Source organism: Temnothorax curvispinosus, unplaced genomic scaffold (assembly GCF_003070985.1).
Source record: "Temnothorax curvispinosus isolate PA1 unplaced genomic scaffold, ASM307098v1 QBEX01008212.1, whole genome shotgun sequence".
NCBI lineage: Eukaryota > Metazoa > Arthropoda > Insecta > Hymenoptera > Formicidae > Temnothorax > Temnothorax curvispinosus.
This window is the reverse complement of record NW_020217992.1, coordinates 40,922-64,428: the sequence shown is the minus strand read 5'-3', so window position 1 is coordinate 64,428 and position 23,507 is coordinate 40,922. Positions and strand designations below refer to the sequence as shown.

The following is a 23,507-nucleotide window of genomic DNA, read 5'->3' as shown; positions in this document are numbered from 1 at the left end:
ATCTGCATCACATTAAAATATTCGTTAAAAATTACAAAAGAAATTAATCCAGCGGAGATTAAACATGGTTCCTGTTTTGTATTGAAAGAACTTCATAAAATGATCTTTATAAAAATTATACATGTTATTCACGTGTAATCTTTTTTCTTTTTTCACCATGATACATCGTGTTACAGTTGCAGGATCAACCGATTTATTCGCTATCACTACCGCCACTTCCCGAAACTGATTTTCTTGATACTGGAGATGCAGAACTGCGAAAGAAAGTAATATGTTTAATGTCACATATATACGAAAAATTTTATATATTATAATTGTATAAAAAGAATAAACTTACCGTGCCGATCCGCTCGGACTCCGGCTTCGAGAACCGCTTTTCGATCTGGAGCGCGATCGCGATCTGCTGCCGCTCCTCGATCTTGATTTAGACCTTGAGACGGACTTCGATTTAGACCGCGATCGACTCTTGCTTCTCGACTGGCGTCCCTCCGAGCCTGAACGCGAGCCACTTTTGGATCGGGACCTTGACGGTGATACGCCTTTCCTTGAACCGCTCGGTGACCTTGACCTAGAACCGCTCTTTCTCGAACTCGACCTTGATCTTGGCTTTGATCCACTTCTTCGCGAGCCGCTGTTAGACCTTGATCGCGAGCCACTTTTACGCGAGCCTGACCTCGATCTTGACCTGCTTTTGGCTGACCCTGATCTTGACCTGGATACCGAGCGACTTTTTGATCTCGAAACGCTTCTAGATCTAGATCCAGAGACGGATCGAGATCGAGAGCGCGACCGTGATCGAGATGGAGAACGCGAACGGGAAGCAGAACGCGACCGCGAACTGCTTCTTGAACGGCTTCCAGACTTTGATCTTGAACGAGATCTCGAGCGTGAGGCGCGAGAGGCTTCGGAATCAGACGCAATTCGTTTGCTGCTACGTGGTTGATTCTCGTTGCCGCTTTCGCCGCTGTAACAATAAAAGTTATTGCGAAATTTAACATTATTAATTTGGATTTTGTTGATTTTGGACTAAACTAAAAATTAATAAGACACATACATTTAATAAGATTTTTTAATATTCAATGCTAGTCTAGAAATCGTAAATATGACATTGACTCGTAAATTAAATCTTTGATTTATTAGACTATGAAATTAGAGATAATCGTGTAATACTAAGATATCGTGCTTACCCGCTAGCGATTTTAAGGCCACCCGTGTCACTATCTGACTCACTCGTGGAAATAGTTTCCTTCGATTTAACCAGCTTACCCTTAAGGGTCTCAACCGCGCCCTTACGCGATTTTTCTTTCCTAGTCCTCGCGTTCTTCCTACCACGCTTGCGTTTCGGCTGATCACTGTCCGATCCTGTAAAATACACATTTTCGAAATTGCTGCTTTAAATTTATGAGAGTGTTAAGCTCGATAATTAAAATGAGAGATTTTATAGTATTCTGTACCAAAAAAAAAATTAATTTTCTTTTACCACTGTTGCCACTTCCGGCGTCCTTCCTACGTCTGCCTTTACCTTTGCTCTTCCTTTCTTTAGTTTCACCGCTAGGTTTCCTCTTACGCTTTCTGTCTTTCGGCACTTCTTCCCTGCCTTCATCTCGTTCAGATCCCCCACTATCGCTGATATACTGGTCAGTTCGGGGTCTTTTGCCCTTCTTTCCAGGTTTTTCTGACGGCATTTCGCCGAATACCAGAGCGTTCTTAGTTTTTTCCACATATTCCTGTCGCTTCTGCAACATCTCCTCTTCTTTTTGGCGACGCATCTCTTCCAGCTTGCGTTTCTCTTCCGTCTGCCGCATTTTGAAGGCTTGCCTATAAATTTAGATGATAAATTTAAATGATTTAGCGATAATTATAAAGAATATCTCTGGCAAGAGTGGCATACCTTTCTTCTTCTTGTTTCCGTCTCAACATCTTCTCTTCCTCGTCCAATCTTCTAGCTCTAGCAACATGATACTGCGCTTGCGATAACAAATCTTGACACCTCCGGGCTTCAGCTTCAGCCAATTGTTCCATTCTGTCGCCGTGCGCTGACAAATACTGAAAGTACTTGTGCGAAAGGCCTAATTCGTGAACCGCTTGAAGTACAGTTGTCAGAGTTGATTTTTCATCTTTAAGAATTTGCGTAGCCAAACGTTGAAGTACGAGAGCAATATTGTACAATAAGACAGTATCCTGCGGGGCTACTCGGCGTGCCTAAGAATATACCGATAAATTAAGTACTAAGCATTAAAATAAGAGAATAATCTGAAAAATATTCACATATGGTTAATTACTTTTAATAACGTCAGTTTTGCTTCTTTCAACTTGCCAGCTTTAAAGTAAGCTCTTCCAAGATATTGCAAGACCTCAACATGATGGTATTTATAAAATTTGCGCAAACAATTTTCGTACTGCAATGTAAAATGTTAAATAAATTAGTTAAGTTAAAATTATTTCTCATGTAACAACTATATATATTATTATTTACCATTTGAATAGCGCTGACGAATTGTTTCTGCTCGACATAGATGTGCGCAATATTCAGCCAGACATCACAGAATTCTGCCGTTGCTTCACGCACCTGAGCAAATATATCTCTAGCTTCGTTTACGCAGCCCTTGTGCGCGAGCACTGCGCCAATACCATTCGCAGCCCAGATATTCTTCGGATCGTTTCTCAGAACCTAGCAAATCATATTAATTACAATCACAAGTGTCTTAATCAACTAGATAGTACTGTATTACCTGCTTGTACATGGCTAATGCTCGATCCTGATGTCGCTTCTCCCTTTCCTTGTCTTTTCCACTCTGATGCAACGTCTGCAGCCAAATGTTTCCCAACGCTATTAAAGAATAAGCATCGGTGCTTGTTGTCGGATTTTTCAGAATTCTCTCGAATTTCTTCTGGCCAGGACCCCATTCCATCTTGGCCAGATGCAAATTACCCAGCAGTGACCATGCGTCCGGATGTTCGTTATTGATTCTCAAGGCGTCCTTGAACCAATCAGACGCCTCGTATATTTGTCCCTTATCTCTGGCCATGCAGCCGAGTCTCAAATAACAATCCACATAATTTGGATGCTCCTTCAAAATATCTTTGTACAGTTTCTCCGCTCGGTCGAATACACACAATGCCTCGTTAAGTCGCGCTAAGTTATACGTCGTGGTCACTGCTATCGAATTATAATAGACAGAATCATGCAGGGCGTCTGCTTTTGAACGCGCCAAAGATTCCTCTAGATTCTTCCTGGCTTCTTCTAAGTTACCGAGTCTGAGAAGTAAAAAATAAATTAGTAATATATAAATTAAAAACAAAAAAAATATATATATATACCTGTAATGTAACGCTCCCACGTTGTTCAAGATTTCCGGCGGTATGTCCGCTTGAACTTTTTCCTTTAAAATCCTGGTTGCGGTTCCGTAAGCATTCAAGGCTGCATTCAGATCACTTTGCTCCAATATCTGTGCTAATTCGATCCAAGCTTCGACATCATCGGGAAATTGTTCCGTTACTTTTCGCAAATGATTTTTTGCAATGTCGCGTTTTGATTGGGAACTTGAATTAGCATAAAGCGAGCCGAGAATCTTCATGGTTTCGTAATTTCCTGGTTGTGCTTTTAAGACTTTCTCGAAGCATTGAGCTGCCTTTTGTTGGGGATAAATTATTATTTTACATGTCAATACACAAATAATTAATTTTAGATAACATATATTGCATTTTCTTACATTTTCTGCATCGCCGCGATAAACATACATTTGTCCTAGGCCAAAATGTGGCAGTACAAATACAGGCGGGGCAAACTGTGTCGCCTGATAGTAATATTGAAACGCTTGATCGTAATCACCCTGAAATAATTTTCACTTGGTTATAACTGAACGATAACGAAATGTAACGTTGACAATAGCATTAATTGCTACTTTATAACTTACTTGGACGTGAAATGCTCTAGCTAGTTGATAGCAACTTTCTGCCCGCATGGCTTCGTTTTCCGTGTTGTGAAACGCGTGCAGCGCTAAATGTTGAACTTTATTGTAATCTTTTTTGAAGAAGAAATGGTTCGCTAAATGATTCAGCACCATCGGATTTGTCGAATCGATCGTGTACGCCTTCGATAACATTTGCACGCCAGTTCTTATACTGTCGGGTTGCTGCTGATTTAGTTTCAAGACCGAAAGGCCAACTAGTGCCCCGACACATTGTCCATCCAAATGTAAAGCTCTCTCAAACGCAAGTCGCGCTTTTTCTTGATTATTCAATTTCATGAAACAATGTCCCATTCCCAGTCTAACAGCGGCTGGACAATTTGGATTAGTTCTAAGAGCTTTCTTATAAAATGCAAGGGCACCTCTGTAGTCTTTTTTGTTAAAAGCGATGCAAGCTTTGCCGAGCAGAGAAGGTATATTATTTGGCGACTGATTTAGCACAAAATTAAATTGCGCATCAGCCTGCTCCATTTTGTCGCCTTCGAGCAGGCAGAAATAAGCTCGGCCAAGCAAATGATTCTGAAATAAAATAAAAACAGCAAACATTAAAGAAAATCGTGGATATTGTTGTTAAAACTCTATAGTAGCTACGTACCTGGTCATACATGATAATCTTGTCGGCTGTTGTATACAATAATGTGGCTTTCGTAAAAAGATCTCTCTTTTTATCTTTATTCTTTTCTTTGTTGGCTTCCTGGACATAATAGGCAGCCAACATGTCAAGAGCTCGCATCTGATCCTTTTCATAGTCACGGTAATCAATATTTGCATCAATACGAGAAGATTCGAGTATCTTAATGAAATCTTCAATCTTTTGCTGCTTATAATACTCAAGCTGAAATGAGAAACAAACTTATATAGATTCTGTAACACATAATTTTCAATTAAAGCTGTCTATTCTACATACGGCCAAATTGACCCAAATGGTAAGTTGGGCATGTTCTTGCCGCAGAATCCCCAAAACTTCATCTCCGTCTGGTAACTGGTCTAAATAAAGTTCTATAACCTGTGAAATTAAAAAGAACAATTAAAATCTTATCTTACATGAATATCTTGCACTTTTATCATTTTCTAGTGTCAATGTTGATATCTCAATAAAGATTAATACGATTACATTGTGAATAATATCAAATTATCCATAAGATGGACAAATAATATTTGGGTCATAATGTATTGTAGAAATAAGGATAAACATAAGGAAGTAATCTATTAAATTATGTTTTACATACAAAATCATTACAATTATGTTTGTTATGACCCATGTATAAGATAAAATTAACACAGGAACAGATTATTTAAAAACATGTATAGGTAGGATTAGATTGTGGCTGCGTTCGCTTTGGACGCTTTCGTGCTGAAAGCATCACTCCATCTTTTTTCAACATGTAATGAGCAATAGAGATAGACTGACGCTTTCAGCATGAAAGCGCCCAAAGCGAACGCAGCCTGTATCCTAAATGCAAAATCATAGACTTGCAATTATGTGCTGATATATGATAAAATTGTCACAGATAGAAAGAATTAACAATACTTGAGGATAGATAGAATTAAATTGTATTTTAAATAGCTTATACTCGCGTACTGGTACATAAGACACAATTGTCACAGGCAAAAAGAATTAAAAGTACTTGGAAACACATGTGAATTGAAGTATATTTTAAATACAAAGTCGCAGGCTTACAATCGTACTGATATATAACATGCAATTATTGCAAACAGAAGAAATAACGATATGTGAGAACATAAACGCAAGAGGAGTAAAAGAGTTTAAAAAAAAATTAAACAAAGTAGAGATCTCAAAATTCCATTCAGAATAAATAATCAACGCAAAGCTGTTGAAGCAACATATTGCGACACGAGTGTGTATGTGTGTACACACGTGACATTTGATATAATACAGTATTTATTTGGCCAAAAGAAATATATTCTTTCCGTTGAGGTTAGGTCTGTATTGACGTCGCTGACCATCGCAAAAATTTTGCGACTCCCCTAATTCCCCTAATTACGGTCAAGATCTCGTTACGGGACTCGTGAATTAACGATATAATTAGCAGAGAAGATATATTCACCTCGTCTGTGTCGCGGAGTGGTATCTCTATAGAGCCCGCCATTGTAACGTGTATTTTCACGTTAGGGCGGTCGAATCACATTTGATCACACTGCAGCAGTCTGCACTATAAACCATACACTACACTGCACCAAATTAAATACGGACCGTATTATAACTTGACGTATCTCGGTATCTAATATCTTACGGCTTTTCTGCACGATCATAATAAAATGATATGACTGTTTGACTCTCTCCCTCACACAAAGTAGCCAGCCATGGCCATAGATGTAGTACGATATAGTAATCGTCACGCCATGAATGGCCGTGATACCGGGGCCCGATTCGCTAACGAGAAACGTATGCGCAAACTCTGCTCTAACAGAAAGGCTGCAACGTGATTGGCTATCGCACAGTTTTCAGCCAATAAGCTTGCAGCTTTTCTGTTAGAGCGGAGTTTACGCATACGTTTGTCGATAGAGAATCGGGCCTCAGAGAGAAACCTCTCTGATGATACTACCACTGACTGTACTATAGTATCCATGTATCATATACTTTGCTGCTGTCCACTGCTGTCCACTCAGCACTACGAATGGTCCGAAACGTTCGGACCAATGGGCGCGTTCAGCAGACCAAGCCGCTGAGCAGCAGTCGAACGTGATTGGCTCTTACTTTTAGAACCAACCAATCAACACAGTGTGTTGATAAGACGAACTCAACAGTTGTGTTTGCTGAACGCGGCCAATCAGGACAAGGAATCTATGCTTTGAAGCATTTCTAAACCAATAAAGAACTTGCTATAGTATATGTAGTGTGTATATCTGTGGCCAACTTTTTGCTTTGCTAAATATGATAAAACGGAAAGTAAATAATTTTTTTCGCCATTTATTGTGTGTGTCCGGCATGTATGTATGTACATACTTGAGTAAGCATCTAATTTCTAGGTATTTGTGCACCGTGGCCGTTCATCATTAGAGCCATTAGAGGTTATGTTAGGTCAAGGTAAGAAACATCGAGTGAATTAAGCTAATCCTGCTAATCCAACGACTTGAGCAGTTGGACTTTGGTACTTATATATAAGACTCAAACTTAAACTAATGATATCTTTATAATATTTGTAAATTTTTAAATTTTAGTACATGATTTATTTATAAATTATTAATAAACTATTAATTTCCTTTACTTTCTATTTCACGAAGAAATTTATCTGTTGATTTTTTAGAAGTTCATATGTCGATGAGCTTGATGCATAGTAACAGATTATACAATTCTCACAGCCTTAATTAAATTCTTTCTAGAAGTTCGAGCCGCGAAAGATTAAAATCGCAAATTAGCAAAATTATAGAATAAGTAAGGTAATCGATAGCACTTAGTTTATGAAAATCGCGATTCCAGGAATTTCTAAAGTTTTAAGAAATTAGAGAAATTATACTATCGTAAATTAGCGATATTATTTATAGGATGTAATCAGCAAGAAAAATTTAAAAATATTCTCAGTCTAAAGGAACACTGAATTAGAAAGGAATTACGATTTCAGGAAAGAATTTGTATTCGTAATAGAGGGAAAAATTGTTATTGAATCATCACACTTTGTCCTGATATTTTTAACGTTAATTACGTAAGATTAATTTATTGATTGCATAATAATATAATGAATTAGCATAGTGTAACAACAAGGTCAAGTTGTGTCGAGTTTTGATCTTCTGCACCCTGTAAATGCTCTGTGATTCCGATTAACTTTTTTTTAACAAAAAAAAATTGATTATTGACGAATATAAGTCATAGATTTAGTCGCTATTATTCGATACTATTCGCTTCGATACTATATGCGCGCAATATCGGAATACAAATAAATGTATAATATCATTTTAAGTGTAAGTCCGCACTAGTGATGACAGTTTGTTCATTGCAGCCGCAAATCGCACTATTGTAATAGAAGAATAGAATAGTGTGTAGCATAATTACGTAGTCGACTTACATTGACTGCATTAATTAGATCGATCGAGTTTGTCGGAAATTGAATTATGTAAAGTTTTCTTCTATCTCGATCAGCCCCCATTATCTCAGCGTAACTTATAAATATCTCTGTATATACTACAGTATATCGATCGTAATAGTCATAACAAACGTCCACGAAGGTAATTCGTGTTAATATAAAAAATTTAAGTGAAAATGAATACACGATGTACATAAAACGAGTACATGTTTTACATTCGCATTCTCCTAGTTCTATACGATCTAAGTGCTAATAGACTTCGACATTTGGCACGTTTCGTTCTTATAGAATTAGTTCACATCTTTATAAACAATTTACTGGGAATGGTTTTTGATTAGAAGATAATATCGATACCCAAATCGGTATATATATTGATTTTATGGCCGTCTTTAAGTTTAATCCGATCGTTCAGTCGAAAATACGAAATAGTAATCTTAAATATTAAATATATTAAATTATGTACAATGTGTGCATATCGGAAAAGTCCAATAGAGATAAATAATTCTTATATTCCTTATATACTATATAATGAGATGAAATTATCTACAAATGAAATCATTTGTTTTAATTAAACAGTTGTTATACTAAGGTGCCAATTCATGAGACGCTGAAAATGAGCGTCAACAAGGTGAATGTGGTGGTTTCGCTTTGACGCTAGCGTCAAAGAAATGAAGTTGAATTTGTTTAATATTCAGCGTCGTCGCTGAATCGTCAATCGTCCCAGTACAATCAAACATAGACTTCGAAATACGTAAAATATTAATTATTTTTAAGTAATATCTTCAAGTAATAATATTTTATGGATACATATATAAATAAAAGATATTATTTCTGAAGATTTTTACTTGCTAAAAATGAGCGTCGAGCGTTAACGTGAAAAGGCACCTCTACCCAAATTTATTTCGTCGCGCGCGAAGACTATAAAGTTAAATATGTAATTGTAATAATTAAAATTATTGGAATAATTAAGTTATATGCTAATCTAGTAGTATTTTTTCATATATAAATTAGACTTATTTCTTAAATAACATCTAAACATATGATCGAATTACAACTTAAAGACGACCCGATTATTTTACCGTTAAGTACAATTAACACTGCGTAATAATAATTTTACACAGATATCTAAAAGAAGTCTTTAGACTTTGTGCTAACGCTCGTAATTACGACGTCGATATACAAACATCTTTTCGTGCTTTCTAAGGGCCCCGTTTCGAGAAGTCAAGAAGTTCGCATCGCATTTCGAACGAATGAATTGGACAGTATTCTATTCTAGGCAGTCGTTTCCTTCCGCTTATTAATTATAGGCAGAACCACTGTTCCCGTTCGCAGCCTGAAACCGTCACAGATTTCATTTACACCTCCAAGAACAAAGAAAGAAGTACGGGGAGATCACTCGTTATCGGAGGCAGATGGAATGATGGATCATCGCGCGAATGAAAAAGTTTCTTTGTGCAATCATTCAAATTTACGCTATTTAACAGAGAGAGAGAGAGAGAGAGAGAGAGAGAGAGAGAGAGAGAGAACCAAACCTACCATCAAATATGTAACGATGTCTAAAACTTATACATTTATTAATTTTTATTTATCGTTTGATTTTATTGCCTTCGTACAAGTCAATTACATTATGCGATTTCTGCATGCTCCGAGGCTATTGTAAAATAAATCTAACAAATTTTGAAGAATCACCGTAATGCAAAACGTCGAGTCTCATATCGCGACGCGAAGTCGCTTTATCGAAAATGGGTAGATTTCGAGAAAACGTTCAATCGCGCGGACTCCATCTGCCTCGGAATATCACGCGAACCCTGCGCTCGCGTTAAGTTCATTCCCGACAGATATCAGGGCGCACCGGTGCTCGAATCGAAATACGAATTGGACGAGACACGCGGCATCGATCTCGATGCTACCTTTAGGTTTGCCTGACTGCCGTAGAAGGAGGTGAAGGCCGTGTCGGAACTGACGCTAAGTGGTAGACTTGTCGCGTCCATCGTTTCTCTCTCGCTGCCGAGGGTGGACGCCCTTATGTCGAGGGTGCCGCTCACGCCAGACATTCCGGAACTCGTGGCCATCTCCACCTCGCCGACATCGGGATGATATATGTGTCTTGAGATTGAAATAAACGTTACGTTAATGCGTGCTCGATAATTCATTTCGAAAGTCGACTCGCATAACGTTTAATAGGATTATTTTTACCTATAATCTGGGATTGGCGCGCGCGGATCCGGGGCCATGTGCTGCCTCCGTGAGTTCATCGACATCGGTGTTTTCTTTATTGCGTAAATGTATATACCGGTCATCGTGAGCGTGTACGAAACGAAGTACAATGCGTGAAACTGGAGGAAACGAAGAAAGAGAAATATCAGTATTAATTTTCGTACAAAAAAGCTAACTTTTATTTCGAAAAATAAAATTTTATTTTATGATCAATTTTCTGAGCGTATTTACTGGATAATATCTTATATCTATATATATAAAATAGAATGTTTGTATGTATGTATGTATGTATAATATATGTATGTATGTTCTTTATACACTCTTAAACTATTCGACCGAATTTTTACCAAAAGTATATAAAATAGGGGTAGAATTTTTCGGGGAGTATTATAGAGTGTATAGTTTTTCGTTACCGATCTTTTTGAGAACCGGTATCCGAAATTTTTCTAATTTTTTGGGAAATAATTGACCGAGTCTTAAAAAATTGTATACAAAATAGGGGTAGAATTTCCCAGGAAATGCCATAAATTGTATAGTTTTTTGTTACCGATTTTTTGGAGAATTGATATCCGAACTGATAAAAGAATTTTTTCAATTAAGGATATTAAAACACAAATGAAGTCGTTTGAAGAAAAACGACTCCCGGGCGAAGCCCGGGTAACCAGCTAGTTTAATATATTTTAATGTAAAGCGATATCACGATGATCGACGAATGAGAACACGATCGATCGTGTAGCGAATGACGACACTCGTGATCAATGGCCTACCTTATAGTGGTGATTAAGCATTCCGCTCAATGTATTGAAGGAGTCCGAGGTAAGCAGCGCGAGCTGCAAGGCGGTAGCGCCCGATTCAAACAATACTACCGGTAGAAGAGAGAAGAACATGAATTGCATGACGCAGTAGAGCATCAGGATCGTTATTACTGGTACGTTGTCCCAGTGACACGCTTCTATTTGAAACCTCTGAAACACGGCGCTGTAACGATCGTTACAAAAATGTCACTCGCATTCACGGCATTTTCCTATGAAAGCTACTCAGTATTCGTACTTACGTTTGCATGCAGCTCAATATTGTACCGAAGAAACCGATCATCCCGAGGTATTCGACAATATCGACCGTTTTAACGGCAAATTCCTGCAGAACCGTCGTTACCGAGAACAAGACCGCACCGCCGAGACAAAGCATATCGCCAACAAGTTTGTTCTTTTCTGAAACGTTCAACGTCAATTTTTTTCCTCGCTCTCTTCTATCGCGCGCGATAGCCGTCTATCTGCATACTACTCGTCGATAATTACCAGTAGCCGTGGGATTACCAGTAGGATTATTGTCGTCTATACCAGCCCAGACCAGACATCCGACGCCCATTAAGCAGACGGACACGCCGACGATGTGCACCATTCTGTATCTGACGCCCAGTACCAGAAACGAGAGTACCAGGGCGACCGGTATCGCCGCTAAATCAAGAAGCTAAAATATTTTATAGCTTTTTATGGTACTTATTATAGTTTATACATCGGTAATGTTTATATGTACAATATGGTAATGGAGAAGCGAGTTAGGAGCCGCGGCGAGCATGTATGGAGCGCGCAATAATGGATAATTTAATTCATAACGCGCCTGCAATGTGTTTGATTAAGAATGGGGGTAGCTCGGACAACGACGGAGTGAGCATTGTTGGGTCGAAGACCCAACATCCTCTTCAGCCTCTTCTCCGCTATGGCCGTGCAGTTACAATGCCTGTTCCGTACGCCATTCACACAGTTGATACGAGTACTACCACGCTCGCCAGATAATACAAATTCGAACTATGCGAGAGGAAAGTTACGTGCTCGAGTAGGAAATCGTACATTAAGCAACGCCAGCAGAACTCGTCGCTTCAATGGGATTTAAACGCGGATAGATCGACGTAATCGCGAGACATGCAACTTTCTTACGAATCATTTAATGAAGCTTAAAAATCGTAGACGCAATCAACATGAAAAGTTTACGAAGGGAATAAGTATCGAAAATGCGATGTAAAATCAGAATTACTCAAGTCAATGATAATATATTATAAGATTTCTAGAAATCAGAGATTTATATATATTCTAATCGTTAAGTACTTTACTGCGTTCTCAAAAAGATCTCTGCGTATTTACATACCTGTATACTAGCAAGGCTGGTATATTGGTGCGACGATGTAATAAGCGTGCACGCCTCAACGTCGATCAGTGCTAACAACAGATACCTCCAGCCACGGGCTCGTATGACGGAAATTAGGCCATTCCCCGCACCCCTGCAGGACATCCACGTCGTGTAGACTAAACACATCATTACGTAGTGCGGAACGTTCTGCCCTGTCTCGCAAAAAAACGATAATAATTAATTAGCCGCGCAAAGTTTCGAACTTGAAATTGCTTCCAGTCGGCTTAACTTTTTCAAATTAATAAGTTACCTGTTGGAAGCGAGACCTTGTAGGAACCGGTGTTTATGTAATGATTTAGGAACGTCACGAAGGACAGCATCACCGAAAGAAACTGGCCCATTATTATCGTCCTCCATACCGCCCTATTTTGCAATACATCGACAAGTTGATTTTTATTTCAAGAATGTACAAATGTGTATTAAAATATATCTAAGTTACATAATACTATGTAATATATAATATATTTATGACTAAATTTAAATGTCTTAAAAATGTTAATAATTTCGTGCCATATTAATTAATTTTAATGTCAATTAGTGTAAAATTAATGTCATAAAAATTAAATATTTTATTGAAAGTCATTATAAAAATAAGGAATCGATTTTCTCTCTAAATAGAAATTTATTTTGTTAGCTTAAACTTAGAGAGATTAAATGTCTCATATTTGGTACCGGAATACTTTAAGTATATAGTAACGCCCGGCGCTGGTCAGACTAAGATCGTGCTTTCGAGCCGACCACACGACATAAGATACAAAAAATGCCACATAAAAATAAACAGCTTAATTTAATATGATAGAAAATACTTTATAACAATAAATTTTTATATTAATCAAAAAGATTATTTTGAAATTATATTAAAAATATATAATATTACTAAAATGCACAAATCTCTCAACATATATAGAGTCCTACGAATTTTGCACACACAAAAACCGTGCAATAGCTCCACCAACACTAGCGTATTCTGAATTTCCGGAACCGCGGGTATTATCACATATATTGATTCGTTATCAATTCTTATTGTTTTAATTTTTAAAACACCAACCGCGATTAAATCATATTGCACCGTGATCACACATCGTTGTGCCAATCGCGAGAAACAATACGACGAAAGCGTATAGCTAAACACCCGCCACTTTCATCCCTGGGTCGTTCGCCCCCTTTCGCCCGTCCCCAGTCGTCCCCACCGATTCTGCAGGGCGGCACAGGGCGGAAAGCACACCGCACACGCAACGGCTCCTGCGAACGCCTAGGGCGGCCCACCTCCACGTTTACTCACGTACCATTGGCCCAGCTCGGATATGTAATTTTCGATTTTGTCGCAGATCCCATTCCTGGCCCGCATCTCCCGCCAGGAAATATCTGGATTTTGAGCGCCGTGACGATCGCCCGCCGATCCTCCCATGCCATGGTGCATTTTCACCCTGAAGGCTCCTCCGCCGGCGACTCCGCGGCGAGCGAATATACTGATCCGAGGCGCTTGCGCGACCTCCTTCCGCTCTCTCGGTGCGGAGGGACACGCCGTTACTCTTGTTGCTCCTCTTTCGTTTTCCCTGGGATGCGTGCTACGATAGGAAATACCAAATTTTACTATGCTGCGATAGACATCAATACGCAGCGTCCGGCAGCGTCATAACGCTGCGTAAAATTCCAGTCAGCGTTTCATCGATCTTGAAATCGATCGAAAAAAACTAAATCTCTTCTAATAAAACTGTATTATTTCGATTTAAAAAAAATTAGGTAGTTTTCCTTTAATGGAAATTTAAGATCGATATATTCTCTAAAATTCTTTCGTTATTAAAATGTTATTTCATCAAATTAAAGAGTAAATTAAATAAGAACGTAGTCTCTTTTGAAGTCTCTCTTGAAGTCTCTCTTTGAAGTTAAAGCTATTTAAGTTCTAAATTAAATTTGCAAAAATTACACAACTGAGGATAAGATTGAGGAGAGATCCTGGGATAACGAATAAGTAAAGAAGTATGTCTTTATTTATATTACCAGGTAATCCTGCTATAGAATTTTATTTACAATATATTGACATTCTCGAATATACTGTGAGCTCAGTCGTATACAATGTCCAAAAGGTTCCCACTTTCCGTCAGAAAGAGATTTGCACATTATATAAACTTTAAACATCTTTAACTTTAACTTACACTATGTCATATATCTCAAATTTGTTATCACTGCGATACAGCATAAAATTACGCACAAGTATAGATTATCCGACGTATGAAAAGAAGGCAATATTGTAACGCTATTATGAATATGTAAATTTGTGCAGTCGGTTCCGTCGTTTCCATCGATTCGACGACAATGTACCGCCGGTCGATGGAAATGGAGCTTTTGTCAATGTTTGCCTATCTAATAGAGGAAATTGCCGGTTTTGGTGATACAGTTCATTTTTACAAAGTTGGAAAAATATTTTCAATTTCATACATTCCCCCGATATATCAGACGCGAATTTCTCCGTGTTCGAACATCTTCATTACACGCAGTACGCAATTAATGCACTACATTCACACGTCAGAAAGTCTATTAGTTAGTCGGAATAACAATAAATTGTCAAGTGGAAAACGGAGACATAAGTTTACGAGATAAAAATCCTCTCTTCGCCGTTATGAGATAAGACGTAGAATTTGCGAAATTTGATTTTAAACGAGCGCTCGCCTCGCGCTCTCGTTCGATGAGCAAAAATTTACGCTAAGAACTATCGAAGACGTTGCTCGATGAGGAAAGTCCTCTTCGTTAAGTAAGATCGATCGTTTCTATTGGTCACTTTAATCAGAATCAGAACTAATTTTACTTCTTCTTGGCCTCTTCTTCTACCGTCTCGTTTTGCTTGCGGAAGCAATCGCCTACCGGAAAGAAGTCCCAACACCTTTGTTGATACATATTCCAGACGTACGTTTCTTGACCAGTGTATTCGGTGTCTGGTTTGTTAATCAAGTGCATAAGGAAGAACCTGTCGATCGAAAATCACGTATGAATTGATAATATAATAAAGTATGTTCTTTTATTAAAAATATTTCAGATATTTTTAGATTATTCAGATAATCAAAAGCGTAAAATATTTGTCGATATTTACATGTAATTTGCTAGATTATGCTCCTGTTGCACGTGAGTGTCGAACCCGTGTGGCACCGCGTCAAAATATTCTTTTCCTAAGCCGCATATAAAGCAATTGCTCTCCATATTTGTCTTCACGCTTTCAAGTTGATCTCGAAGTTCGCCAAACGCGTCGATGATCAGACCTGAGGACCAATTGCGACGTAATATCGTATTCTGTTTCTGCTACAAATCGTAGAATCAATCGAGAATACTCACCTTGAATGATAGCCAACAGAATGACAATTACGAAGAAGAAGAATGTGATGTCGAACATTATACGATAAACCTCATAATCGTCGCCGTCGGGTTCACCGATCTCGTCGCCTATCCCGCCGCCGGCTCTTACGCCTTTGTACAAGTGAAAAACGAAGCACTGCCAAAAGAAATAAAAATATACGTCAACATAATGAAATCTAAAGTTATGAAATGCACTATGACCAAGATAACTAAAGATTCTTCACGTATGGCTGAGTTTCTAAATTCATTGCCAGCGCTGAACATCTATAGTATATGTTACGTGTGCTATAGACTTCCAGTGCCGGAAATATATAGTACACGTAACGTATGCTATAGATTTTCAGCGCTGGCAATTAATTTAGAAACTCAGCCTATTTCTGTGTAGCATACCGTTAGCATATGGTGACATTTTTTATCCGACTCGTCGCCGTCGTCTTCCTCCTGTATGTAGAACTTTCTGAAGAAATTAAAAGCTATCACGGTATAGATATATACTATGATTGTCAGTAGCATCACTGTCAAGACCAGCTGCTTGCCGTTATGTGTCACCGATTGCAAAATTGTTCGTAAAGTTTTGACCGCGACCGCGACGTCCAGCAGGTGAGCGGCGAAGAAGAAATTGTTGTAGTTGCCGAGAATCGAAAATGTGAAGTACCACAAGCTATATAAAAATGCCTGGAAAATAAAACGGCGCGATTATACATAGATATTTAATTTATATAATTTACTTAGAAATGAATATTAGTCTCGCCGAAAATTTATTATTTATTATGAAAGAACTTACGTTATCGGTAATGGTGACTCCGGCCTTCCATACCTGATATCTCCAATCGATGTGTAGAATGCTACAAAAAATTATTTTTTGCATTACAAAATCTCAGTTGTGATAGTAGAAAAAAGTTGAGATACTATCGCGATATCTACTTACAAATGTATTAAGCCAGAACCTTCCTCCTCCTGCTGGCTGAAAGAAGTCTTTTCCATTCCGAGTAAATTGCTGATGTAATCGAAATCGTACGTCTCGCTGTATTTTTGCCGAACCTTTTTCTTGACGAATTTGTCCCAGTAGTTTACAGGAAAAGTCTTAGCCGATATCACCATTTTATCCCAGTGCGCTTTAATGTCATCCTCTTCCGGCATTTCGGCTATATACAATCCATCGAATTCTACTCGTCGTGCAATTTCCTTCTCTCGTTTGAAGATGGCCAATGGTACCTGAAACAAACACAAATATTTACATGATTTAAAAATCACGATAATTATATATCCGTCAAATTTATCAAAATATTTCGTATATAGAAAAACATTACCGAAAAAATGTTCGATTTTAATAACTGAGATTAAATAATTGTACAGTTATTGTTATCATTCGCGTCTCAAGTACCTTCAAGTGATAATACGCGACCAGCATAGCGAGTGAAACGATGGAATGAAGAGCAGCCAGTAGCCTCATAACGTGAGCCATATAATAATAATCCTCAGACACTTCCACGAATTCCTGAGCCTCCTCATCTTCCTCTTCCGAACCATTTTCACCGCTACCGCTGCCTAGTTCCATGCCACTACCTGCCAAACCCGATGTCCCTTCGCCTGATATTTCCGTTAACAAATCCGCCATTCGTCCACTACCTTCGTCGTCCGAATCGTCAGCCAAAGAGGAAACCTGGATTTAACGTTAACATGCGTAAGAAAAAACGACACATATACGAAACGTGAATTTATAGAATCTTGGATTTTTATACTTTTTATGTTTGTTATGTATGCTGTGTGTTCATATGAAAAATTATTGTAAAGTTCTCATGTACCTTATAAAATAGCAACATAATGTTGATACAAAAGGCGAGAACTAGCGCGACGACTTTCAGATTATAAAAATTCCTGGCCAAGAAGGATACCACACGATGACTGTATTCTGACAGATCAATGCTCGATCCTGAGGAAGGTTCGGCGATGGTTTCTTGCTTTGCTTCGGCTTCAACTGCTGCCATAGCTGCTTGTTGAGCCGCCGCAGCTTCTGCTGCAGCAGCAGCTTGCGCTCTGGCTTGTTCTCCGCTAAACAAATGTAATTTAATTAACGAAAAAGAAAATAATTTTAGCTAGTTTAATCCTATTATTTAAATTCAATTAGCAACATGCTATGAAATCAAAATATTCAGTATTTTATTTATACTAAAAAAAAAGATAAAATAATACTCGATTTTAGTATCGTTATAAACAAGACACTGTGCCTTTTTCAATGCAATCTGTTTAAAGAAGTCAAGACCTTTTCAAGCCGAGATTTAAAGATATATAGTGACATCTGCTTTTTTAAGGATGGTAATCGTCTCAGGTCGAAATCAATTTTATTTTTGTCACTAATCCATGCACGATATCTCTCGATCTACTTATCCAAGATAAATGACTCTGCGCTCATTAGAAGCGTTAAAGTTTTAGCTTTCGAACGAGGTCAAACGCATCTCGCTGCGATTCTTCTGTGCAAAGATATTGACGATTATATCGATTATTCGTGATCCGAATATCTGATGTCTAAGGACGATGCGAGCCTCGCTCACCCCCTTCCTCGTCGCAAAACACGATTACTGACAAACGATTACTATTGATCAGCTGATTGTAGTAGCATAGTAACGCAATACCGTAAGCGTCACACGTACAATATGCACACATACACGCGTCGCGTTTATTCATAATTGGTGCACGCCCGCCAGATTTTCGAAACACTGTAGCTCCATTTATATAAAGTTTACTGTACTCTACTAACCCGAGCAGATCAGCTAAAGTGACAGGCGGCTCGCCCTCTCCTTCAGCTCTCGCTCCCTCTTCGCCAGCACCTTCGTCGGGTGTACTCTCGCCCGTCTCTTCGATACTAGATTGCGGCGTAGAGGTGGTCGATTCGTGTGGTGCCAACTTTATTTGCCCTCCTTCTTCTTTCGTTATATCCATTCCGAAGGCTTGCACCTATATATGCGAATTTTTAAAATAATATTTCTCTCAGTGCCATGCTAACATAATTTATTGAGAAAATTTTACTTGTAAATTCGACTCATCCGGCGTCGGTGGCAAAGCGGGTAAATGTCTCGACGGTTTCTCTTCCTCCTCCTTGACTACAACGGGTTGCTCCACTTGTGGTCCTCTCATTAACGTTAACAAAAGCTTCATGAAGTATTTGATCACGCAGCCGACACCAAAGCCGGAATAATAGAAGGCGTAGAAAATCATCTTGAAGAAACCGATGAAGAGCTCAGGTATCGTCATCTGTTGCATCTCGGCGATCTTGTTCTTGATATTGGTCGGCGAGAACATGTAGAAGAAGAAGTAAACGCCGTCCTTGATGGCTTGTATACCTCGCCTGATTGGGTCTTTATTTCTCTCTTCATCGTCCTCGGTCATATACGTATACGAGGATTCCCTCGCCTTGCCGATTCCGCTGCTTTCCTCGACGGTCATCAACGCGCTCGCGTGTTGCATTTCAAAAATAGCGTCCTCGCAAAAGTTGATGAAGGTTTCGAGTTTCTCTTTCTCACCAGCCTCGACCACCGTGTTGTAGAAGTAGGTCCTCTTCGACTCCTTGATCTGCGGCTTCTCCCATTGTTCGATATTCGACTCTTTGATCTCAAAGTAAACGCGCTCGATCTTCTTATTGCCACCAAGGATCTCGATTCTGCCTAAGAACGGCTCGAAGTAATTTAGAACTGAGCCAGCCGTTTCGAGGAACTTGGCTAATCTCGGTTCGTTAGGCATGTGCTCGGACAGATTGGTGAGCAACACGGCCAGATTGAAACCAATTTCCTTCGCCGGCTCGTGGAAGCGATCCATGAAAGCGATGTAATTGATCTTGCCGTCGTGATTCGTCTCGCAGCAGGCCAGGAGGAATTCGATTTCCTCGCTGAAAACATTTGGAGAATTAAATTCTGACATTTTAAATTTTAGTTTTTAGATTCAAAGTATTTAATTCGGAGAATAGTTAACGGCAGTGTAAGCGTACTTGGTGTAATTTTTCTGTTGCTCCATCTTCTCCTTGAAATCTTTAGGATACACCCAACCATCACTGTTAAGATCGACTTCCAGGAAACTCGGCGATGCCACAAGATCCTTCAGTTTTAAGAACATATCAAAGTACTTCAAAATCAGTTCCACGTTACTAGCCGATTCGACTAAAGTGTCCACCATCTGCTTTCCAATCGTTCCGTTCACGACGTTACCTTTAAATCGCATGAATATTAATTATAATCTTCTTCGTTTTCTTGAATAAAATAGAAATTAGACACGTACCTTCGAGCATAGAAAGCATCATGGTAATCATGTCCTTTTGCAAGTTAAGCAATTCTTTCAGAAGATCCACCTGACTTGAGTGCTTCGATAGTTTGTCTTGCATATGCGAGAATAAGAAAAGAAAACCTCCTACTGCGTCCCACAATCTAGAATGCGCTAAAGCTTGTTGATTCTGTGCGCATGGGCCTTGAATGACCTCGGTAAGGGTGTTGAAAACTTGACTGGCAACGCCAATAGCCTTGAAGAAGTTCGCTTTACCGGCGGGGTCGATGAGTTCCTTACTCGAGTAATGCCAATAGAAATCCATGATCGACTCTTGCAATCGCAATAGGTAATCAACGGTGCAAATGACCACGTTCACCGTCGTCGTATTACCAGCCTGTGTCCTCAGGTAATTTTGCCAATCTGTTGAGCATAGGATAAACGTTATTCAATCGAGTCAAACTCATCTTTCAATAGCGATAACATAATACTTGCCGAGATTGTGACCCTCGCAGGTGAGTTGGATAAAGCGGAATAGAACGCAGGTGAATTCAGCATCGTGCATATTCTTCTCGCCAGCTGCACCCTCGGAACCGACACCGAGACCCTCAGCTTTCGTGTTTCTCTCGAAAGCGTCCAGATCCAGTACGCTGCAAGAGTTCATTAGACCCGCGATGGATGTGAAGAAACCGACGTCTTTCTTCTCCTTCAGATGGTTCAGCATCCCTCGCTGAATTTCGATATTGCCGCCACGCAGGATCGAAATTCCGAGCTCTAAAGTCTTCATCACCATCTCGCTGGGAATGCCCTTGCACGCCGATATGTGCAGGAGGACCATTTCGGCGACGCCGCGATTTGCTAGACGAGCTTGATGGAATAAGAGCTTCTGCTTCTCCATTTCTTGTTCCTATATTGTAGAACGTAATATAAAAATATTATGTTAAAATAAGATTACATGCACGGAAATAAAGATATATGAATATATGCATACATAATATGTTTTAAACCAAGCATACAGTAATTTATATAATATTACAACTTATCTAATTAAAAATTTTATATCATTGTCATTTCCGAGATTTAAAATACGATTTATTGATTATTAAAATACGATTATTTAAAAACTTTTTCATAATGCAATATCTTACCATTAGTTTATGCATTGGCCTCTTGAGAATTACGTTAAAAGAAAAAAATTCACAGATTAATTATATATTGTTAGTAATGGATCGGCGGGAAGAAAACAATTTCGATAGCCTACGATGCTTTGCTTGCTCATGAATGATATTATACACGTCGCTTTGATTTCGATGAATAACACAATGTAGTACAATTCAACGAATTCGGGGTGTCACAACATGGAAAACATATATTATACATATATGGTTGACATCTTGGACTGCGAGCATACATTAAGCGGATGGATTCTCGCACTAGCTACTGATTCTTACCGTAAATTTATGTCTCCGCTTTTAGTAAGTTAGAAAAAGATAGGGAATTCGTTAATGCGGTAGACAGATTTTGTGGGAATTTAGTGGATTCGATTTTCTCTCGCTCGAATTATCATCTATATAGAGACAAGAGCTTATCAATCGGATCTTACATGGATCGAAGCTTGTCCTTCTTCCTCGCCTCCGCCGCCTTCTTCTTCACCTTCCTCCTCTTCCTCTCCACAAGATTTGGAAATAATTTGGGCGTAACTCATGTAAAGCGGATCTTCTTGAAGAGCGCCTGATCGTTCAGTCATAGCACCGCGACAGAAAGTCGTTACCAATTGTGTCAACGGATCGGGCTTGCTTTCATCCTCAGCTTTATCCATTTTCTTCAATTCAGCATCCTCGAATGATTGCTGAAAGAAAGAAGTATAATATTATTTCAATATTATTTTAATTTTACGTGAAATTACATTTCAAATAGATGAAGTAATATAGGCTGTAATTACCGTAAGATCCTCGATCATCACTTCTTGACCAACATTTTCATCTTGTAGCCACAGCTCGTAATACGTTCGCGCAAAAATGTTTATCGCTCGATGCCTAAAAGGATAAATTTATATAACTATGTTAATATTACTTCGAAGAAGATTGTATTGAATATAGTAGAGATTAATTTGTGTTAATCGTACCTCCTCAATTTATACAGAGGCTCACTACGCAAACATGCAATCGCCGCTCTTTTTCTAGCAGCGCACAACACACGTTTCCATCCATCTCGCGATGGCGGTGGCTTTGTCGCCTGTTAGCGTGTACGTAAACAGCAAGCACACTCATTAAATCATTAACAATAATTTTCATTAGTTATTGCAGATAATATTTTATAGTATTAAACACTCAAAATTAATCGATTCTTATCGCCTAATTATTTCTCTCTTTGACTAACCCCGTGTTCCTTTTTTACTGGCAGTGCTGAAAATATATAGTTTGCGTCACGTAACTATAGATTTTCAGTATTGGCAGTGAATAAAGGAACACAGCCTAACAGACAGTAAAATAGCTAATAAATTCCACGCAAATCAATAACACAAAACACATCGGCGACACTCAATGTAACTTAAAATAAGAATGATTCTAGTGATATTAAAAGAATTAATAATGTGTGAGATCACAATTGAAAGATTAACGATCCAATGAAGCGAAAACGTAACTAAATAGCAAGAAGGATACCTGGGCAAAGAATGTAAAGAGAGTTGGCGGAAACAAGCGATTACCGCTCGTTTACGCTGGATCGACACCACTGATCGATACTGACTCTTGCTCTGCTGTTGTGGATGATCTATCTACTCGAGAACAAAAGTACGGAGATGAATACGATGAACACTTCGACGCGACTTAAAGAAACAGAAAAATGATGATGACATGATGAAATGATTTTCAGACGACAATGGCGTTTTCAATTCCAATGATCCCGAAAACATTAATATCAATAGCAAATTAAAAAGAAGGTCACAGAGTTCCGAACATTTTTTTTTCTTCAATAATTTAAATATCCACAAAATTTTGAAAATTACAGCTGTATTAACAACGTTATACGGTTTTATGACTAACCATGTGTAAACCGTATAAAACTTTAGCCATATCGGTGATCCTAGCGATAACATCTTCCAGCTGTTGAGCCTTTACAGGCTCCATCGCGTCCTTCTTCTGACCTAATTGAGAATACAGGTAATGCTGCCAGGACATTTCGTCGGCGGGATCGATCTTGTCCGGCAACGTCAGTTGAGTCTTGGCAAATTCCGAGATATCAGATTCCGGCATCTTTTTTAGGAATCTGTCTTTGCAATGCTGCACCAATTCCTGTTCGCGACCAGCGAAGAGATTCAAGCCGACGGGTAGCAATCGCTTTAGGCAAGCGACCATCAAGGATGCTTGCACTTCTTTGTCTTTGTCTCTCTTCTTGTCGCGATGTTTTTTCTTTTTCTGTATATCGAAAAGATACTTAAGCGCTTGATCTTTTGACTCTTAAGACAAATTATGCATATTAATTGACAAGA

The 23,507-nt window shown here is 38.8% G+C and overlaps 3 protein-coding genes across 13 annotated transcripts in view; all 3 read right to left on the bottom strand.

The window, feature by feature from the left end:
• Positions 1-95: 95 nt before the first annotated feature.
• Positions 96-6,313, bottom strand: LOC112457749 (RNA polymerase-associated protein CTR9 homolog). Of its 2 annotated transcripts, none has more exons than XM_025020965.1 (14): positions 6,041-6,313; positions 4,879-4,977; positions 4,567-4,806; positions 3,918-4,490; positions 3,714-3,833; positions 3,322-3,632; positions 2,733-3,258; positions 2,477-2,671; positions 2,283-2,399; positions 1,892-2,202; positions 1,481-1,818; positions 1,188-1,362; positions 338-964; positions 96-254 (listed from the first exon to the last, which is right to left on the bottom strand). In XM_025020965.1, the coding sequence occupies exons 1-14, from the start codon at positions 6,080-6,082 to the stop codon at positions 194-196; spliced, it is 3,735 nt and encodes a 1,244-aa protein (XP_024876733.1). In that variant the 5' UTR covers positions 6,083-6,313; the 3' UTR covers positions 96-193. The 2 variants fall into 2 exon arrangements, with proteins under 2 accessions (XP_024876733.1, XP_024876735.1); XM_025020967.1 differs by having other exon boundaries at positions 1,523-1,818.
• Positions 6,314-8,826: 2,513 nt separating this feature from the next.
• LOC112457759 (solute carrier family 35 member F2-like) lies at positions 8,827-13,838 on the bottom strand. 2 transcript variants are annotated; one of them, XM_025020979.1, is made up of 9 exons: positions 13,705-13,838; positions 12,669-12,781; positions 12,377-12,570; positions 11,530-11,701; positions 11,286-11,442; positions 10,999-11,209; positions 10,211-10,350; positions 9,925-10,120; positions 8,827-9,347 (listed from the first exon to the last, which is right to left on the bottom strand). In XM_025020979.1, the coding sequence occupies exons 1-9, from the start codon at positions 13,836-13,838 to the stop codon at positions 9,312-9,314; spliced, it is 1,353 nt and encodes a 450-aa protein (XP_024876747.1). In that variant the 3' UTR covers positions 8,827-9,311. The 2 variants fall into 2 exon arrangements, with proteins under 2 accessions (XP_024876747.1, XP_024876746.1); XM_025020978.1 differs by having other exon boundaries at positions 8,827-10,120.
• A 553-nt stretch (positions 13,839-14,391) lies between these two features.
• LOC112457761 (ryanodine receptor) overlaps positions 14,392-23,507 on the bottom strand; it is a 40,715-nt gene continuing 31,599 nt past the window's right edge. For 4 of the 9 annotated variants that reach the window (XM_025020987.1, XM_025020985.1, XM_025020988.1 and 1 more), the window contains 17 exons: positions 23,062-23,433; positions 22,681-22,793; positions 21,960-22,053; positions 21,621-21,866; positions 20,513-20,924; positions 20,036-20,440; positions 19,749-19,965; positions 18,794-19,649; positions 18,525-18,721; positions 17,572-17,818; positions 17,151-17,429; positions 16,695-16,981; positions 16,551-16,611; positions 16,157-16,441; positions 15,746-15,902; positions 15,507-15,672; positions 14,392-15,383 (listed from right to left, as the gene is read on the bottom strand). In XM_025020987.1, the coding sequence (XP_024876755.1) occupies positions 15,221-15,383; positions 15,507-15,672; positions 15,746-15,902; positions 16,157-16,441; positions 16,551-16,611; positions 16,695-16,981; positions 17,151-17,429; positions 17,572-17,818; positions 18,525-18,721; positions 18,794-19,649; positions 19,749-19,965; positions 20,036-20,440; positions 20,513-20,924; positions 21,621-21,866; positions 21,960-22,053; positions 22,681-22,793; positions 23,062-23,433 (4,557 nt within the window). In that variant the 3' untranslated portion in view covers positions 14,392-15,220. Of the gene's footprint in view, positions 15,384-15,506; positions 15,673-15,745; positions 15,903-16,156; positions 16,442-16,550; positions 16,612-16,694; positions 16,982-17,150; positions 17,430-17,571; positions 17,819-18,524; positions 18,722-18,793; positions 19,650-19,748; positions 19,966-20,035; positions 20,441-20,512; positions 20,925-21,165; positions 21,187-21,468; positions 21,487-21,620; positions 21,867-21,959; positions 22,054-22,680; positions 22,794-23,061; positions 23,434-23,507 lie in introns of all 9 variants that reach the window. The other 5 variants (XM_025020981.1, XM_025020982.1, XM_025020983.1 and 2 more) reach the window with 3 other exon arrangements.

Bases quoted from the DNA above. Each gene is read 5' to 3' on its own strand.
- LOC112457749 (XM_025020965.1), bottom strand. From the start codon at position 6,082: ATGGCGGGCTCTATAGAGATACCACTCCGCGACACAGACGAG. The intron at 3,834-3,917 runs GTAAGTTATAAA...AAATTATTTCAG, and splicing joins CTAGAGCATTTCACGTCCAA to GGTGATTACGATCAAGCGTT. The intron at 3,259-3,321 runs GTATATATATAT...TTTACTTCTCAG, and splicing joins GTGGGAGCGTTACATTACAG to ACTCGGTAACTTAGAAGAAG.
- LOC112457759 (XM_025020978.1), bottom strand. From the start codon at position 13,838: ATGCACCATGGCATGGGAGGATCGGCGGGCGATCGTCACGGCGCTCAA. The intron at 11,702-12,376 runs GTATGTAAATAC...AAAATATTTTAG, and splicing joins CCAGCCTTGCTAGTATACAG to CTTCTTGATTTAGCGGCGAT. The intron at 11,210-11,285 runs GTAAGTACGAAT...CGATCGTTACAG, and splicing joins ATATTGAGCTGCATGCAAAC to CGCCGTGTTTCAGAGGTTTC.